The sequence below is a fragment of the Chiloscyllium plagiosum genome, chromosome 8 (genome assembly GCF_004010195.1).
Source record: "Chiloscyllium plagiosum isolate BGI_BamShark_2017 chromosome 8, ASM401019v2, whole genome shotgun sequence".
NCBI lineage: Eukaryota > Metazoa > Chordata > Chondrichthyes > Orectolobiformes > Hemiscylliidae > Chiloscyllium > Chiloscyllium plagiosum.
In genome coordinates this window covers 105,670,069-105,689,964 of record NC_057717.1, presented here as the reverse complement: position 1 = coordinate 105,689,964, position 19,896 = coordinate 105,670,069, and the positions used below count along the sequence as shown (strand labels likewise).

Sequence of the window (19,896 nt, the reverse complement as noted above, 5' to 3'; positions counted from 1 at the left end):
TGAAGGTTGAGAGGGGATCTGATAGAGGTGTGAAAAATCTTCACTAGTAGAAGGGGCATAGAGTTAAGGTAGAAAGGGAAGGCTAAGAGGGGAATTTGTTTCACCTCGGTGTAGTGCGAATCGAGAACACTTTGTCTGAAAGGTTGGCTGGGTGAAAAACATCCATAACATTTAAACAGCAGTTCAATTGTGTTGCCATCGCCTCCAGCTCTTTGAGCCAAGAATTGGAAAATGAAAATAGTGTAGTGAGATCAACAACATTTGAGCTACTATATTTGGCAAGATATGTGGAACCCCTCCTTTAGCTTTGAAACTTAAAGTTAGATTTTAAAAACTAAACTGTGTTTTGACTGTAGCTGGCTGGCCATGCAATCTCCATTGTGCCCTCTTGTAATAAAACAGCCAGTTTAAATTCCTTCCCTTAATTATGATGTGGACGTGCCGGTGTTGGACTGGAGTGGATAAAGTTAAAAATCACACACCAGGTCACAGTCCAACAGATTTATTTGGAAGCACTAGCTTTTAGAGCACTATTCCTTCATCAGGGAGGTTGGAGCAGGATCATAAGACAGAATGTATAGCAAAAGATTACAGTGTCAAGCAACTGAAATGATTGCTGTTAAGCCTTTCCTCTTTTAGAACGGATTGCAGGTTTCGGTTCATTAATACAAAAATCTGATAACTTCTTTTAAGTCACATTCTCGAGATAACAAGGTTTTATATTTAAAAAGTGACATCTCAGTTCAGACCATGCATTAAAGGTGAGAGGTTAGAGTTTATAAGATCCCAATCTTGAGATAGACTTGTTCTATTTCCAAAATAAGAATTTATAAAATGTTAAATGGACTGACTGGCTGCAGATTGTGCTCTTTGAGCAAAGTAGAATGTGTCTGCAAATACAAAATTCATCCCAGACTTCAATGTGTGTGCAACATTAGAGTACGCATGTGAGAGTATAAGCCTGTGAGAGGGGGTGTGTGTACAGGCCAGCATTGCACTGATGATGTCACCTAGCCAGGGGACGAAACGTTTGTAACAAAAACTTCCAGCTCGGCGAACAGAACCACAGCAACGAGCACCCGAGCTACAAATCTTCGCACAAACTTTGAATCCCTAACTGTCCTTGAGAAGATGGTGGGGTGTCTGGAATTGCTGTAGTCCTGAGCATGTAGCATTTCCCACAATGCTGTTGGGCAGGGAGTTCCAGAATTTTGACCCAGTGACAGTGGAGGCACAGCGATATATTTCCAAGTCAGGATGGTGGGTGACTTGGAGGGGTGGTGTTCCCATGTACTGTATCGGCTGCCCTTGTGCTTTTGAGTTGGTTGAGCTCACAGATTTGGAAGGTGCTATTGAAGGAGCCCTGGGTGAGTTGCTGCAGTGCAGCTGGTAAATGGTACACATGGAGGGCACATATATTTCTGGATATGGTGCTAAACACATTGGCTGCTTTGTCCTGAATAGTGACAAGCTGCTTGAGTGTTGTTGGAGCTGCACCCACCAGGCAAGTAGGGAGTATTCCATCACACTCCTGCCTTATGGCTGTAGATGAGGGATAGGCTTCAGGGAGTTATTCACTGCTCTCATCATCACAATGTTTATGATTTTATTCGTACTTGGGCTATTCCAGTTCATGAAGAGAAAATGAGGTCTGCAGATGCTGGAGATCAGAGATGGAAATGTGTTGCTGGAGAAGCGCAGCAGGTCAGGCAGCATCTAGGGAACAGGAGAATCGACGTTCCTGAAGAAGGGCTAATGCCCGAAACGTCGATTCTCCTGTTCCCTAGATGCTGCCTGACCTGCTGCGCTTCTCCAGCAACACATTTCCATCTCTATTCCAGTTCATGTCATTTTCAATTTGCAAAAGTAAACTTTCTGTAAAAACACGATGTATGTGCAAAAGATACTAAAAGTATTCTGGACAGTCTTTGAAGAGGAAAATGTACAACCACATTGGAATGTGGCATTCCTCGGCTTCCCTGCAGTTGCAAACACTAGTCATGGAGGACATTAGTTACATTCATTTTGAGGCAATAGGAGCATATAACAACTGAATAGAACCTTGTTATACTTTGGTCAAAAGACCTCAGACAGAGGTCTTTTCCCATCGTGGCTGGGCAGCAGCTACCCCAAGCTTTGGTACATCCCTCAGCACGTAGTCCTGCAACCTTGAACTGTACCAGTCTACAACACTCCTGTTGGGGTCAACTCCTTGTTCTGGAAGGCAGTAATTTTAGGGCAGATCAAAGAGTGTCTTTTACAGAGCTGATGGTCCTCCAAGCACAGTCGATGTTTATCTCTGTGTGCATCTCAGAGAACAGACCATAAAGCACAGAGACCCATGTTGCAGACCTGCTCGGGACAAATCTCAACAAAAGACACTGCATCTCTCTCCAGACTTCCTTTCTGCAACCAATTTCACCCTGCCCTCCCACCAACTGCTTCAAGCACAGCATGTGGTGGTGTAGAGCATCTGGGGATACATGAAGCATCATGCATTTCTCACTAATGGCCAAGAGATGTCTTACTGGGAAAGTCCTGGTGATGAGATATTCTGCCATATGACAGTCTACTCAGCGAACATGACAGGATCCACTCTCTTTTTCCCTCAGTGTTTTGAGGATGCTAGCCGACTTGGTACATTCTTCTCTCCCTTATCCAGAGTTCTGTACACTGAGATCCTGCAAGCATAGTCCATCTCAGACCTCCAGGCTTGGGGAATGGTCAGTTTTGCACCACACGCAGCAACACCTAGAGTATCTCAGACACACTGACTAAGTTCTACTCTCCATGGAGAGAGCAGTGCTCCCATAAGCACCGTGTTGCCCTGGCAAACTTGCTGCACTCTTCATTGAACCAGGTTTGATGCCCTGACTACTTAGTAATAGGAGACTGAGGGATATGCCAGCATTGCAGATTGTGTTGGAGAACAATTCTGCTACTGGTGATGGCCCACAGTATCTCACGATTGAGGTAACCGTCACTGCTTTTCTAGGCATTTAGGGATGGGTAATAAATGCTGGCCTGCTCAGCAACACTCTAATAAGGAACAAAAAAGTACTGACATCTTCCTGTCCCAAACATGGATAATAAGGAAATACCATTCCCTTAGAAATAAAATGTTCAGACTATCTAGTAATTTATCAGTATTTAAGGAAGAACTGTTGACAGTCCTGAGCCATCTCTCCTTTCAGAAAGTTGAACAATCACATACTTACATAATTCCTGTTTGAATATCTATTTCCTTATCTGATGCACCCTTTCCTTAGAATTTTAGAGGCACTCCTCTTCCTGAAATTGGGCTGTTTAACTTCCAGCAATTAGCTTTTAGTATGTCTAGTCTTATTAAAATGGAAGCATGCTATTTTGTATACACCACTTTCAGGTTCTAGCCTTTCTCCTTATTGCTTTCCAGGATGTGGAGGTGACAGTATTGGACTGGGGTAGATAAAGTCTAAAGTCACAACACCAGGTTATAGTCCAACAGGTTTTATTTGGAAGCACTAGCTTTTGAAATGCTGCTTAATCAGGTGATTGTTGAGCTGAATCAAAAGACATAGAATTTATAGCAACAGGATTGCAGTATCATGGAATGTAACATTAAACACATTTAGGTCAAGTCTTTTATCTTTTAGAATGATTGTGTTAGTTTTGGTTCCTTCATATGTAAATCCCAGAACTTTTTAAAAAAAGTTACATTCTCAAGATAGCTTTTAACACTAGCAGGTGGTACGGTGGTTCAATGGCTAGCACTGCTGCCTCACAGCACCAGGGTCCCAGGTTCAATTCTGGCTTTGGGTGACTGTCATGTGGAGTTTGTACATTCTCCCCAACTCTGCGTGGGTTTCCTCTGGGTGCTCTGGTTTCCTCCCGCAGTCCAAAGATGTGCCGGTCAGCTGAGTTCGCTATGCAAAATTGCCCGTAGCGTTATGTGCATTAATCAGAGGGAAATGGATCTGGGTGGGTTACTTCTGAGGGTCAGTGTGGACTTTCGACATTATGGGAAATCTAATCTAATCAATAGATATCATCTCAGAGCAGATGATGCATTGAAGGTGTGAGGTTAAAGTCTGTCTGTTTCCCAATGTTAGGTCAAGACTGATTCTATTTCTAAAGTGGGATTTACAGAATCTTAGATGGATTTATGAGCAAAATAAAATGTAATTCTGCAAGTACAAATTCACCCCACAAACTTGTGCACACACACCAGGAACCCATAGGGATGGCCTCAACGTGGACCTTGGGTTCATGTCACACTACAGGTGACCCCACTGCACTACACACACACTCATTCTCTCTCACATAAGCACGTGCCTCACGCACACATCTCTCATATACACAAGCTCTCTCTCAAGACTTACACACTTTCCCCCCACACACACTCTCTATGTCCCCTGCACCCACACACAAGTTTGTGGGGTGAATTTGTACTTACAAAATTACATGTGAAATGCATTACACCTTCAATGCATTATCTGAGCTGAGATGACACCTATTAAAAGCTATCTTGAGAATGAAACTCTAAAAAACTGATTTATAGCTGTACCTATCAGAACATGAAGATGCAAATATGTTCAGCATCTTTCCAGCTACCTTTTCAAATGGGATGCAATACCTTTCAACCCCATCCTATAAATTTCAATACTAAACAAATGTCTTATTGAATCTGATCCCTCATTGGGATCAGAATCATCCTGAGCCCCTACCCATTCCTTCTTTCTTTATCCATGGTCACGTTGATCAAAATCCCCATCTTGTTGCAGTTCAAACTTTTTAAATCCCTCCTACTGCTCTTGTTTCGCTTTTCATTTCTCTAGCTTCCTAGTCAGGTGCTTTCATTTCCTCTTCCTAAGTTTTTTTTCCCAGTTTTAATTGAATTTTAGCACATTCAAGCAATGACACATCAGTTTCAGTTTTCTCTCCTTTCAAGTCTAATCTAAACCTTAGAAGATGTTTTTATTTGCCCAACTAGTCCGCTAACTTAATGTAGCCTTAGACAAAAATTTACAATAATCCACTGTTACACCTTAACCACACAGAAAAGCCTGAGCAACAGTTCAAGTAATTTTATAATTCCAACCCATATACTTCAAAACCTTCTTCTGTTTATGTCCAGTGCCTCCATGTAACTCATTTTATTCAATGTCACAGACTGCTCTTAAATTAACAGATTTCTATCACCCAAAGAGCTCCCACTTGGTTTTGGTTCCAGTTGAAGGTAATACTAGAGAAGGCATTTACATGATGGCCTTTATTGCTCAGTCTTCTGCATATAGGATTTGGGATGTTATGTTGAGGTTGTACAGATATTGATGAGGCCTATTTTGGAGGGCTATGTCCATTCCTGGTCACCCTGTTATGGGAAGGGTATTATTAAACTGGAGACGGTTCAGAACAGCTTGAGCAGGATATTGCCAGGAATGCAGTATTTGTATTATATGAGGGGCTGGGACTTCATTCACTGGAACATAGGAGGTTAAAGGGTGACCTTATGGAGAATTATAAAATAACGCAGGGTGCGGATAAGGTGAATGGCAGGTGTCTTTTCCCTCGGGTGGGGGGATTTCAAGGCAAGGGGGCATAGGTTGGAAGGGGAGAGGAGAAAGATTTAAAAATGACACGAGGAGCAGTTTTTTTTGTATACACAGTGGTTCGTGTGTAGAATGAGGAAGTGCTGGATGTAGGTACAGTTAGTGTTTAAAAGACATTTAGATAAGCACATGACCAAGACATATTTGGAGAGAAATGGGCCAAGCACAGGCAGGTGGAACTAGTTTGATTTAGAATTATGTTCAGCAGAGATTGGATGGACTGAAGGATCTGTTTCCATGCTCTATGACTAAGTCAGATTCCAGAGACACCTGGCTTGATAGACTAAGTTTTATTTTTGCAGCTTGGTTTCCGTGCTGGTCAGTCACTGAACATATTCATGAGGCTGTCAATGTACTTTTTAACAAAAGAAGATAAATTTATTACATCAAACAAAAAAAGTTATATATACAATAGAATTCCAATTGGAAAGATCTTAAGTCAAAAATTTCCTTCTTTGTCCCTTAATACCCTTTCCAGATATTCAACCCAAGTGAAGTATCACTCAGCTGAAGTCTTGTAATTTCTTACACAACTGATGGAGTTGAACTCATTGAAGTATATTGATGGGTTTACTTCTCTTCCTCCTGCTAAAGGGGATTCTCTTCATTACAGTTTCTCCTCAACATTCACAGACATCACCTATTCCTATAGACTTCCTTAGCTGAAGCTGAAGAAAAGTCCTGTCTATTTGAATGGTTAGAACAGTTTGAGACTGCCTTCCAGCTCCAACAGAAGGGAGCCGGCCAAAGGCTCCAATGGCCTCGCGTGACAATCTTCTCAATGAAACCCAATTGTGGCTCGTGGCCAGGTGTTTTTCTGTTCACAAAATATTCAACATTGTGAACATTGCTTCAGTGAACTTCTCTGGTAGCTTGCTTTCTTGAAAAGACTGTTTTGAAATCTGTGCTCAAAAATTACTTTTTCCCTTTTATATAAAAAAATCCCTGATGCAGAACTAAAACTGAAAACCATTTACTTCTACTTCAGCACTCAATCCCAAATGATGAGAACATAGGTTAAAGTAATCAACAATAAAATTCATTTGTTCTTCAGAAGTATAAAGTCAAGTTCACCCATGCGCTTGTGCAGATTAGGGGGAGAATAGCAACATGCTAATTTGAGGATGGATAGGAACACATTCATCACTAAAAAGCTTTTCTATCGTGTTCTGACCTGACACATCATAATGTAGATATGAAGCTGACAAGAGTAATGCTCATGAACAGACACTCCTACAGCAGGACGAGAGATTTCTAAAGTTTGTCCCAACATGGCCAGAGGTGCTGATCCAGTCGATGTAACACCATGGGAAAAGAGTTTACAATTACACTTTCAGCTGCATTAAGATATGAATATTCTGATACAAAAGCAAAAATGGTGCTACTTTAATGTAATCCACTGTTAAATGAAGTTCGATGTAATTCAGTTATAATAAATAAGTGGTCCAGGAAAATAGAGCTAAAACTTGAGTGTAAAACAGAAAGAATGAGGTTAATAGAGGACTCTGGACACCAGCAAAACATGCTAACTGGCATAATCACATAACATTTCAATCACATTCCTGGGAGAACAAATGGTCATCGATACTTTAAGATAAATGCTTTCAAGAGAGAAAGGTAAGGTAAGACCCTGGCAATCTTGCCTGATCTTTCCTAAAAAGTGCAAGTCTATTTGAGAAAATCTAGAGAGAGAGACACAGACAGACATACATGTGTATTCCAAAGTCGGGTAATCTCCGTCCATCACTGAACATAAGAATGACACTGTTTCAACAATAAATTGGCCATGTATTTAAGTGCAAATAATGTAATATGGGATACATGATGTCCATCATTCACAATCAGGTCAGGTAAATGAAAAGTAATTTTAAAAAGTCCCATAAGCGATTTGTGGTAATTTGTTTTGGTGTTTAAGATACATCTTGAGTCCAGTTCTAACCACTTATATACATTGCGATCCTTTTTAATTCAGGCGCTTCGCAGGAGGCTCCCAAGCACGATGATGTCGCCTAGCCAGGGGACAAAACGTTTGCAACAAAAACTTCCAGCTCGGCGAACAGAACCACAATAACGAGCACCCGAGCTACAAATCTTCGCACAAACTTTGATCAGGCCGCTGTGCCTGAATTGACCTGTTCAGCAACACAGTAATGCAAAGAATTTTCTGGAGACCTAAAACTCTCTCAATCTGAACAACGTCTTTCTGAAGAGATAAGTCACAGTTATTCACTCCTCCTCAACTCAGCAAACTCACCATGATGATGATGACGAGTGAGTCCTTGAGGGACCTCGCCCACACTTTGCTCCTTGAGGGTGGGAAGTTACTGTCTGCTCGACTAACTCAACTCCAAAGAGCAGTCACATAGCATTTGCTTCTTAGCATCTCAAAGCAGAAAACACAGTTTGGATAATACAGGTAAATATAAGCAGTTGAATGAATTGTTTAGAGATGCCTTCTTGTGTCAGTTAATATTGTAAAACAATGAGCTATGAGGATCATACTCCAGTCCGTTAATTACACCCTCTTCTCATTGGTCTTTAGAATGAACACTGAATCAAACGAGAGACTGAGTGTCCGGGGAAGCAGGAACATATCACTCCTAGAGTGTGCTGTGCTGGAAAGTGATATACTTACCCCTGAGGCTGGCAGAGTCAGTGTTCATTCAAATTGTATGAAAAACCTAGCAACACACCCAAAGTCAGAGCGATACGATTGGGACCTGCACCCCTCCATCAGCAGGGGCCACTTACTAAACAACTGAACCATCCAATGGGAAAACTGTCAGGTCAAGAGTCAGCGAGTCTGAAAGCCATTGTAATGGTGAGCAGAAGTACTTGGCACGCATCTCCCATTCCACCTGAAGATCATTTCAATTGTATTTCCATAATATTCCTGAGCTTAGTTCCACCTTGTGAGCAGTTTTCCTGGTGAGTTGGTCTTGGAGTGTTAAAGAGTGTTACATCATGCTAATTCCACAATTTGACATGTCTGACTGTCACTTCAGGACTGGCATCACCATTTTCATTGTCACATGGCATAAAAAGTCTGAATACCAACAGAAAAAGATGCTGTGGGTCAGTATATACATGACCACATCTGTAAATAGTACAAATTACCGTGAAATTTAGGAAACGAGGGCTGATGTATCACTGCCTGGTGAAATCAGACTCAAGAACTTCTCCCCTCAACTCAGCCACTTTAGAGATATGGAAGCTCACATACAATTGGTCCTGTGCTTTTGATAATACTGGCAGCTATGGTTTGATACGATAACAAGATGCCTCCTGTGTGGTACCAGTTCAGGGAGAATGTATTAGTCCATCTCCCTGGCTTCAGTCAGCAATCCAACTCCAAACGTCCCATCAAGGACCAAGGTTACTGAGCTAATGTCTGAGTTGCTCTCATTTAAGTTAAAGCGGGACAAAAACTGACTTGGCAGTAAAGCACACTGACTGAAATCAATAAATCAGAAACATGCAAAATGTATAGGTCTACTGGCACTTAGTAACACGACCCAAAATACTGCAAAGCAAAAATAATTCAACAGCAAGCCAGCCGAGCATTACTGGATAGGATTCTCGCTGGATTCTCAGTGATCCCAGACGAGCCCTCATTTCTTGTCTTCACTTTTCAATGGTTATTGGATAGGCATATGGATGAGAATGGAATTGTGTAGGTTAGATGGGCTTCAGATTGGTTCCACGGGTCAGCGCAAGATCGAAGGCTGAAAGGCCTATACTGTGCTGTAACGTTCTATATTATTCTGAAGATAATGTGATTGTAACTTGAGCCATCATTGTACCAAACTAAATTTCAACAGTGTAAAACATCTGAGTTTCAACAAGAAATCAGAATCTCATCAGTACTGAGGCGCCCATTACAGGGAAGAGTTGAAATATATTTCCATTCAGTGGCTTTAACAGCTGCTGCCATTCTGTGTAACTACATTACGGTAGATATGAAAAGCAAAGCGTTAGATGAATACCGATATCTGTATCTCTTAATTTCCATCTCAGATCTAATTCAAACTGGAGAGGTTCTGAGAGGGGGGGGGGGGAAGGGATTAAAAACATGAACCTTCACCAACAATCCTTTTCACAGTTGGATCCTTCAGCTTCTTCCACTCCAACTCCTGACAGCACATTAACAATGCCGACGAGAGACCAAAGCTTTCAGCTGACATTAAACCAAAGTCACATTGATCATTTAGGCTGTAAAGTTCTGCAAGCCCAATAACCATTCCCTTGCCAAGAAATCTAAATGGTTCTCTTGGATTTGAGACAGCTTGCTGTGTACGAATCCACACAGCGACATCTCTTCACAACCGCTAATTAGCTGTGACGCTCTCCAACACATCCACAGGTTCAGGAAAGAGATGGAGGGGGAGGGGTTGGAACGAGACAGGAGTACAGCAAGAGGTGAAGACAGTACAGAAACAGAGAAGTTGGGGGGAATGGTCAGTGAGAAAGAGAGAGAGTGGAGAGCACAGAGAGAGGACAGCACAGAGAGTGAGTGAGGGAGAAGACAGCACAGGGAGAGAGAACAGTACAGAGACACAAGGGGAGCAGCACAGGGAGAGAGAGAGAACACAGCAGAGACATAGTGGGGGGAACAACAGCATTGTGAGAGAGGACAGCACAGCAACAGAGGGACACAAACAGAAAAGGAGGGAGGACAGCAGAGAAAGACGGAGAGGGGTTCAAATTAAATATTCAGTTATCAGCTGCTGCCAATTAATTCTACAAAGTCAGACAAGGAATAGGATAGAAAGAGGTTGATCAGGGCAGTTGCTGTTTATAACTTCTGGAGAATGTTTGAAGTTTCAATCCTTTTGTATCTTTCATACAATTTCTGAAAGACTGGAATCAGCTCCTGAAATGGGGGACGTCGAACTGGATCAGATTCCCAACACTTGTTCATCAGCTGGTAAACCTGGGGGAGGGAAGAGAGGGGATTAAAAAAGGTGTGAATTTTACTCAGCGCGAAACAACTCCGGTTTGATGAGGAGCAACCTCTCACAAGACAAGTTTATGATTTGGATAAGGCCAAATGCAGCCCACTTTACAGCCTGTTCCCATCTCTCCTCATTCCTCCCATGAGATTTGTTATAATCCATTATCATGGTGGCATTTCTCAGTACAAGCTGGCTTCAAGAAATCATCCTGATCCATCCCTGACCTCAGTCACTGTATGGCACAGAGAACCCTCCAATATGAACCTAACTACCATGACATCACAGCTGGCTGAGGAACTGAGGGTCACCCTTCATGGGACCTGCAGTTTAGCACTAGTTATTACCCACTGACATGGAGCAGAGGAATTGCCATGTGAAACATTCGAGTCACCTCGCTCTGAACTCTCCCACATGTACAGCAGCTACCTGCTGCACAGACACACTGCAGTTAACAGAACCCTGGGTTCGGGGAGATGGGTTCCTCGTGCAGTGAATTGTCTGCACCATTAAAAAAAACACAAACAGCAGTACCTGCTGCATCACCTGTGTTTTGGAATTTGCTGAAGCATTCGGTCCAGTTGCACACCTAAGGAAGGACTGACAGGCTGGACAATATTTACACAAGCCATTGAACTGGTTGTGATAGTCAGATAACAGGTTCCAGTCCTGTCACAAACACAAACCTCCTCCAACTGCCTGCAACCAACAAAAGCAGCTATCAGCTCCACAGAACGGTCTGTGGACTCAAAAGGTCAATTCTGTCACTTTCTCCACAGATGCTGGCAGAGCTGCTGAGCCTCCTGAGTATTTGCAGCACATCAATGACTCGAACTGGGAAGCTGAAAGGCTCTGGTCATTGACAGTTCAGACACTGAGTCGGCTCAGTGGGAACAGCCACCTCTTGCCAATACCAAAGGTATTGTTAAAACTAGTCACTTGCCCCATTTTCTGTTCTTACCTCCAAGGGACAAGACTTTGGACAAGGCAAACGCTGCCCCCTCTCCAGCAGTTCAATTAGTCGTACCACCGTCATCTGTCCGTGCGTCACTCCAATCATCTCGATGAATTTCTAGGAACAAGGTTTGAAAGTCAGTGACTGACATTATCTCTTACACACTCAAAATTAAAAAAGCCCTTTTGAAGGAATTTTGAACAGGAAAGAATCTCAGTGAAGGTGACAGTGGAACAGTGTGACAGAGAGTAGAGATACCATCCTCCATGGGTGATGGAGTCTGTGTTGTGCCGTGGTTAATGTGGGAAAAGTACAATGAGGATCAATGACAGCTCTGAGGAGAGAGATGGCTGTTCCATCATCTTTCAGAGTTTTCCCGGGCACAGCAATGGTCAGTGAATTGGGTTCAGACTGGGCTCAATCCAATTACACAGCACAAATGGGACCTGACCATATCTTGCAGGGTAAGACTTACTGCTGGTGGGCTCTGGCGGGTTTCACAGTACGTTAGAAGTTCATATAATGTGACTCCAAACGACCAAACGTCAGAAGCAAAGTTGAATTTTCCTTCCTTAAGACAATCAACTGCATACCTGGGATAAGACACAAGAGCAAAACATATATCTGAATAACTGCTGTACACAGGCCATATTTCATTTCCTCACATTGGCTTAAACACCAGCAAGGACCAAGGTTGCAGAAGTACTCTTAGCCAACATGGTGACAGGTCCTGCTGACCAGTCTCAGCGTCTCTCGGAACAGCAATAAGGAAAAACTCCTGTCATTAAATAAACTGTCCCTCTCACTGAAACTCAGCAGCAGCCCCACCCCATAGGACTGACACCAGTCAAAGCAGCGAGAAGCTGAGGAAAGGATCATGAGGGCAAGGTTTGCAATGGAGTTTCACAGTATGCTGACATTTGTCTTTCTTTGTGAGGCTGCTCCTGGTCTCGCATCAGAAACAGCTGAATAGACTGAACATTCCCCAGTGGGACAGACAGGATAAATATCACTGGCTTCAATGCACATCACACTCAGTCGCCCTTGCTTCGACATCACAACCAAAGCAAAAGGCTGCAGACACTGGAAACCTGCCATTAAAAGGAGGTGATGCGAGAAACACTCAGCATGTCAACAGCATCCACCTGGCTGCCCACTAGCACCTCAGTGGCATCAGGGGATAGGCAAGTAACATCAGCCCAGTCTGTGACACGTGCATCCCCTGGATGAACAAACAAGAGAGAACACCAGAGGTTTAGGGGGAGAGGGGAAAAGATATAAAGCATGTATGGAATGAGCTGCCAGAGGAAACGGTGAGGCTGGTATAATTACAACATTTAAAAGGCATTTGGAGGGATATATGAATAGGAAGGGTTTAGTGGGATATGGACCAACTGCTGGCAAATGGGGCTAGATTAATTTAGGATATCTGGTCGGCACGACAAGTGGACCGAAGGGTCTGTTTCCATGCTGTTCATCTGTGACTCTATAATCAGAATGAACATTTCACCAAAACTGGAGGGAAGTTGGTGATCTAATAGGTTTTAAACTTGACCCTCAAAAATGAGTTATTCAACCCCATCTGTTCCCAGTAGTAACCAGTTCCACATTCTCACCACTCACCGAGGAAAGGATTTTGCAGATTTTTCTAGATCAATATTGTATTTCTGGTCCTGAATTCAGGATTTGCACACATGCACAAAGCTGCAATCACTGAGGTGAACTGCCCTCCAGCTGCTGGCTGTGGAGAATGAGGAACCTGGATATCCGGCCGACAGACAGTGACACCGAATCCCCCTCCAGCTCCAAAAGCTGCCAATGTAACAAAGTAGGAACTCACCAGAACACAGGGCTGTCTCCATCGTCCTTTACTCGGTAATAGTCCTGGTGTTCAGGGATTGCTTTGGCCAACCCAAAGTCCCCAATCTTCACAACATTCTCATTTTCCACTAGGACATTCCTGGCAGCCAGATCACGGTGCACATACCGCTGCGACTGGAGATAGGACATGCCCTGAATCGAAGACACAAAGACCATGAGTCAGCGCCCTGAGCACTTCACATCAGAAGGGGAGGCTTAATGGAGGGGACTCCATTCCCTCACACCTATCTGTTGGGAGAGCTCTTCACAGTTCCTGCTGCTGCTACACTAGCAATGCTACCTGTGAAGGCTGACAGGCCAAGATTGAATGTTTGTAATGCAGGTTTTAATTATATATCATGGCATTTATACTGAGTCATCTATGGCAGGAAATGCCCTGGTATGGTCTCCAGGTGCCTGGATCAATGGAGGAGCAGGTTCAACTGGTTGACAGGGAAACAAAAGTATGACACATGAGCACTGCGACAGCACAAGTTAAGAGGAGATTTAATTACTTGCCTGAAAAAAGAAAACAAAGCTTGGTGTGTTTTTACCTGACAAATCTGTTTTGCGAATAAGAGAAGCTGTCCAAGTCCGACAGCGTGTTTTGGAAGGTAATCTCGCAGACTGCCAAGAGGCAGATACTCCATGATCAACTGTACAATCTGACCTCCTAAAGTGAAGGGAGACGACGAGTTTAAAGATAGCACTTGTCTGAATTAATGCATGGTCAGTGAACAATAGATTCCATCAAGACAGAGAAGTTTATGAAGCAAAGTATGCAAGGTCTTTCACAAATAGTTCAGCTAAAGGAACAGACAGTGCTCAGGAAAATCACAAACAGTTTCTCATCTTGTGATGACTGACTATTGTGCATCATCCTGTTTCAGGTAACTCCTCTAACCATCATCTCTTGGTCCGACCACTTTCTGACCAGCTCCACCATGTCAGCTATTTTTCAGATACTTGTCTCCCGGGATCCATTAACAGCTTTTTCAAACTTTCAGCAAACGCTGGGTCCAAGGCTCACTAGAGCCTGTGCACCAGGGAATCCACGAGATGCAGACACACCCACACTCACTCTGACACACGCACACACACACTCACTCTTGTGCGCTCTGTTCAATCTAAAGTCACAACTCTTTCCTTCTGATCTTTGGCCAGAGAGTTGCGGGGGCTCTTCACTCCTCAGTTCGGTCGCAAATCTTACACACACACACACAGTTGGAGGTAGTGCTGTCAGTCACTGGCCCTCCGTATGAAACCGATTTACCTTCAGTGCTTTTAATAGACTTCCCCTCACTTTGTTTTAGGTGCTGTTTAGCCTGTCACTTTTAGATATTGATGTATCTTTGTCCTGTCAAGCATGGACTACTTTCTGAACGGTGAGAAAATTCATAAAGCCGAAGTACAAAGGGATCTGGGAGTGCTAGTTGAGGATTCTCTAAAGGTAAACATGCAGATTGAGTCCGTGATTAAGAAAGCGAATGCAATGTTGTCAATTATCTCAAAACGGTTGGAATATAAAAGCACTGTTGTGCTACTGAGACTTTATAAAGCTCTGGTTCGGCCCCATTTGGAGTACTGTGTCCAGTTTTGGTCCCCACACCTCAGAAAGGACATACTGACACTGGAGCGTGTCCAGCGGAGATTCACACGGATGATCTGTGGAATGGTAGGTCTAACATATGAGGAACGGCTGAGGATCCTGGGATTGTATTCATTGGAGCTTCGAAGATTACTGGGACACTAAATGTCTTCAAGGCAGAAATTGATTAAATTCTTGATGTCACAAGGAATTAAGGGCTACGGGGAGAATGCGGGTAAGTGGAGTTGAAATGCCCATCAGCCATGATTGAATGGCGGAGTGGACTCGATGGGCCGAATGGCCTTACTTCCGCTCCTATGTCTTATGGTCTTTTCCATCTCTCCCCTCCACCTGCTCTCTCTCCCAGGATCTGGATGGCATTCTTTTCTCACATCACCAAAACAAAAACTAACTCTTTATTCCACCCACTGTATCCGGGAGCTTGCTGGGTGGAACTAGCTGACTTTCCTGACTGAAGTAAGTTGAATTTAAACATCAGTGAAGCACCTTGGTGTGTTTTGAGTAATACTCTATGAGAGCAAGTTTCGTTATTTGAAGGAGTTGAGATGGTACAGCCGGAAGCCGGCACTGGCAACTCCAGCCCTTTTCTATACTGGCGGCTTTTCCTGGATCGATGGGCAATGTGGGATATAGGTAAAGCAGTGTTACTTCTGCAATCATAACTGCATATGCAAGGTAACTGAACTCTCACCAGTGTATAATTGTTTCAACCAAGAGCTGAGTTAACAAGAATGAAAACTATATGAAGGAAATATATAATTGCTTTTGTATTCGCTAAAATATGCCTTTGTAAACAGTAGACACCACATTTATTACCCTCTTGCAAGAGCGTAATAAATGATACTACTTCTTCAGATCTTGTCTCGGACTGAAATTATTGAAGTGAGTGAGCTTAGTTTCTCACAGCAGGGAGATGACTTGCTGACCAAGGCTCAATGGGATACAGGTTAATCCGCAGTGGGAACTCCTCCGACAGTTACCTTGCTCGCTACTGCTGCCTTTGTATTTGACAATGTTGTCGTGGTACAATGTTTTCAGAATCTCGATCTCCCGTGTCCAACTCGTGTGCAACTCCTCCCCACACTCGGACTTCAGCGATTTCACTGCCACAACTTCCCCCGTGCCATCATTAAATGGGTCATAAATGTACAGACCCACCTTACCAAAGTGACCCTACAGCAAAGCAAATTATCCAGGGTTAAAACATTGCTTCCACAATCCCAACTTCCCTCCTACTCCCGAGACATTTGTTAATTCCATACAGTCCAAATAAACGACATAAACTGGGCCTCCAAGGCAGGTGAGCTATGTCAGGCAAGGCCTGGGCTGGGTGTCCTATCTACATTCAACAGAGACAAGATACGGGAGAGTGAGAGGGAATTGAAACCTGTTCCTGTTTAGCCAGGAGCTCCCTGCAGTCTCAGGCCCCAAACAACAACATTGCTGAACACAGCAAGAGTGGTCATGTCCTGCAGACAGCTCTCGGAATGGCTGCTGTCAGAAACAGAACAGCTGATGCTGCTAAAGCTGGGGCACACAGAGGGAAAGAGACAAGGGAGATAAAAAGTGACTGAAACCACTCAATGCTGCAAGTTGACACTGCGAAGCCAAACTGGACAGTCATCCACTGTCCTCATTAACAACCTGTACTTCAGAAAGCATGAGATCACCAGAGTTCACTCAGTGCTGGTTTCTGATTTAAACAGAGTTGCAACTGTCTTCAGACCCATTCTGCTCTTTTACTGGACCCAGTGGGGAATAAATTTAACATTCAGATAGGCAGCACACCCATTTGGTCAGAACAAACTGCAAACATCTGCAGTCAGTTCCAGCAAGAATCATAACACCAGAGTTAGGATCCCCTCACAGCTGTTTGCAGGACATTTACCAAAAACTAGGAGGGTGCAAGGTGCAAAAAGGCTCACCTCTCCAAGATCTCGGACCTTCTTCAGGTAGCGTTTCAGGAAGACAGTGGGGTCGGAAACAGTAGGCACTGAATTTTCACAGGAAATGTCCGGATCTAGGAAGCAGGTCATCAAACATTAGAATTCAGAAACTGGATAAGGAAGACGGCTGAATACACACCAACAAATAAAATGTACCAGAACAACCAGTGCATTTAAAACAAAATCACTGCAACAAAAGGTCATGAACAGAAGTGGTAAAGCCAATGGTTTGACCAGCATTCACAAGTACCTTTTCCCGTTCTGAGCAAACCTCTCTCAATTCAGTCTCATTGTGATGACTCTGTTTTAGATTAACAAGTGCCGGTCACAGATCACAACCTCGCACAGGCTGCTTTACAGCACAGTAACATTAAAATTAATTCCTAATGCTTCGTGTTCTTCTTTTAAAACACATCTTCAATGCACCCAGGAGAGAGCAACCCCTCCCTTTCCCCACCCCACCCCGGCAGTAGGTCACTGTTTTGTTAACAGTTTATCAGCATATCACCTGCACCACATCCCTCTTCAGTGGCCCTGATCAATGTCCCAATTTCAGCCATAAATTTTCCCAACTCTGGTCGGACAGAGTCCTGAGCAGGAGCTTGGCAGACAGCAGCTCGGTGCTGACCCTATATCGCTCAGAAAAGGAGATAGGGTGGTCCTGACTGATCCAGAGCAGGCCAGTGACAGAGAGAAAGAGCTAATTGAACTGCTTGCCCCCAACCCAGCCATATCAAAAGACACAGGCATGGGACCAGGGCCTTACTTTGCTGTTGCAGCATTGTGAGTTCCCGCAGAATTGTCCGGAAAGATGGCCGTTGGTTTGCCTCGTAGCTGTGACATTGGCTATTCAGGTCAGCAAGCTCTTTACAGGATGGTTCTGGAAGCTTCCCTTTCATCTCATAGAATCTCTCTTTCTGTTTAAAATTAAAATCAGAAAAAGGCATTGCAGGTTGGAATTCTAATAGTAAGTTACATTGAGCTCTCAGGACGATGGCAGAGTGACCAGGTAAACAAGCTCAAACAGAGAGAGCGCGAGAGAGCCCCCACCCCTCCCCCTCCCACACCCCCCAGTCCCAGGATATGGGGAGAGAGTGTGGTATCTAACAGCACAGCCTCCCTCCCCCTCCCTCTCATTCCCAGGATAGGGACTGTGTGTGTGTGTGTGTGTGTGTGTGTGTGTGTGTATCTAACAACACAGCCTCCCTGTCCCCTTCTCATCCCCAGGAGCTGAGCAGAAAGTTGACAGCGACACAGAGGGAGGTGTACAAACAAATGCCCCCAGAACTAGATTGACATTGATGTGTGGAAAGGAGGGGGACTGAGAGGGTGCACAGAAATGCAGAAAAAAGCAAATGTGTTTTGAGTGCAAAGACACTAATGTGTTTGAATTCGGCTGGGTGATCTTTAATTTGCAGTTGGCAGCTGCTCAGCTTCTCAAAGGTTTTCACGCACAAACACATCAAGCTCAGTTTGCACTAACCACAGTCAGCCACGCCCAAATGTGAGGCCAAGGACTTGGGTTTGGAACTCCTGCCATCACTAAAAGCTGCTCAGGGTGCAGGGGCAGGCAAACTGAATATTTCACAACTGAAATTCACAGATTTGTCTTGCAGCTGCCTCTTCTCAAGATCCAGAACTTTCCTGGTCAACTCACTTCCTCAGCTTCTTCTTGCTCCTCTCGTCTTTCTTTCCTTACCCAAATGTTTCCCACCAGTATTTCTGACATTTGAGCCACTTCAGCAGTTTCCAGGCCTGAGCTATCCTGCTTTCTTCATAAACCATGCACCCCCGCAGGCCCCCCGCCACCCTGCGGCAGCTGTGCGGGGAAACTGCTGCACCCAAACAGCAACTGGGGGACACTGACTGTCCCACAGGACAGGAAACACTGACCTGGGTGTACTGGAAGTAAACATGGGTTAAATCCTCAGGCTCACTCTCCTTTATAGCTGCCCAGCTCAGATCACTGAGCTGTCACCAGTGGATCAAGGTATGGGAAGAGACCATAGCTGTAACCCCTGGGCCCTCCTATCCCTGTGTCCCAGTCTGCCACTGTCCTGCATCCCAATGACTATGCCCTGCGATCAGCGGGAGTGCACTGTGGTCCTCTTGTTCATATTGCCCAGCCCAGCATGGCTCAGAGTAGATGTTACCTCAGACAGTGTTCGCTCCTTCAGTGGGACCTCTCCATGACAGCAGATTTCCAGAACAGTTGTCCCAAAGCTCCATTTGTCAGCACCCAGGCTTAACTTGTTCACATTCTGGACACACTCTGGAGCGATCCAGGGAATCCGCTCCACACGTTCTGGGAGGACAACGATTTTCACAAGTCAGGGCTTCCGCAAACTGCCCAAATCAAAATTTCACTTTCAACGCTCAGCCAAACAGTAAGTCTGAAGCAGGACAGAGAGGGTTGATATCACGCTTGGATTCTCAGTTACTGTATTTCATGTTTGCATTGTGCTGTGTTTCTGTCCCAAATTCAGGGCTCCCTCAACGCCTCGGACTCACAGCACTTGGATCGTCAGATATTGCCTCCAGCAATCCACAGACTCTCGACTGGGGACAGTTACTGGGACAGCTGACCACACACTTGGGCAAAGAGGCAGGTTCAAAGGAGCATCCTCAAGGAAGCAGCAAGGAGGAAGGGAAGTTTGCTGTTTAATGCCCCAGCAGCACACAGCACACATCAAGGGGAGAGCGATTACAAACTGGGATTGCACAAGAGTTCAAACACATACAGTACTGTCGAGGGGACGTGGGGAGGGAGGGAGGAGACGGAGCTGTCGAGGGGACATGGGAGGGAGGGAGGAGACGGAGCTGTCGAGGGGACGTGGGGAGGGAGGGAGGAGACGGAGCTGTCGAGGGGACGTGGGGAGGGAGGGAGGAGACGGAGCTGTCGAGGGGACGTGGGGGGGGAGGGAGGGACGGAGCTGTCGAGGGGACATGGGAGGGAGGGAGGAGACGGAGCTGTCGAGGGGAC

The 19,896-nt window shown here is 44.6% G+C and overlaps 1 protein-coding gene across 1 annotated transcript in view; it reads right to left on the bottom strand.

Annotated features, from left to right (window-relative positions):
• Positions 1–5,866: 5,866 nt before the first annotated feature.
• LOC122552297 (non-receptor tyrosine-protein kinase TYK2-like) overlaps positions 5,867–19,896 on the bottom strand; it is an 18,095-nt gene continuing 4,065 nt past the window's right edge. The window contains exons 2-10 of the mRNA XM_043695019.1: positions 19,067–19,218; positions 17,680–17,830; positions 16,893–16,987; positions 15,948–16,140; positions 13,913–14,031; positions 13,339–13,511; positions 11,974–12,091; positions 11,505–11,615; positions 5,867–10,524 (exon numbers count right to left, since the gene is read on the bottom strand). Of these exons, the coding sequence (XP_043550954.1) occupies positions 10,387–10,524; positions 11,505–11,615; positions 11,974–12,091; positions 13,339–13,511; positions 13,913–14,031; positions 15,948–16,140; positions 16,893–16,987; positions 17,680–17,830; positions 19,067–19,218 (1,250 nt within the window). The 3' untranslated portion in view covers positions 5,867–10,386. The remainder of the gene's footprint in view (positions 10,525–11,504; positions 11,616–11,973; positions 12,092–13,338; positions 13,512–13,912; positions 14,032–15,947; positions 16,141–16,892; positions 16,988–17,679; positions 17,831–19,066; positions 19,219–19,896) is intronic.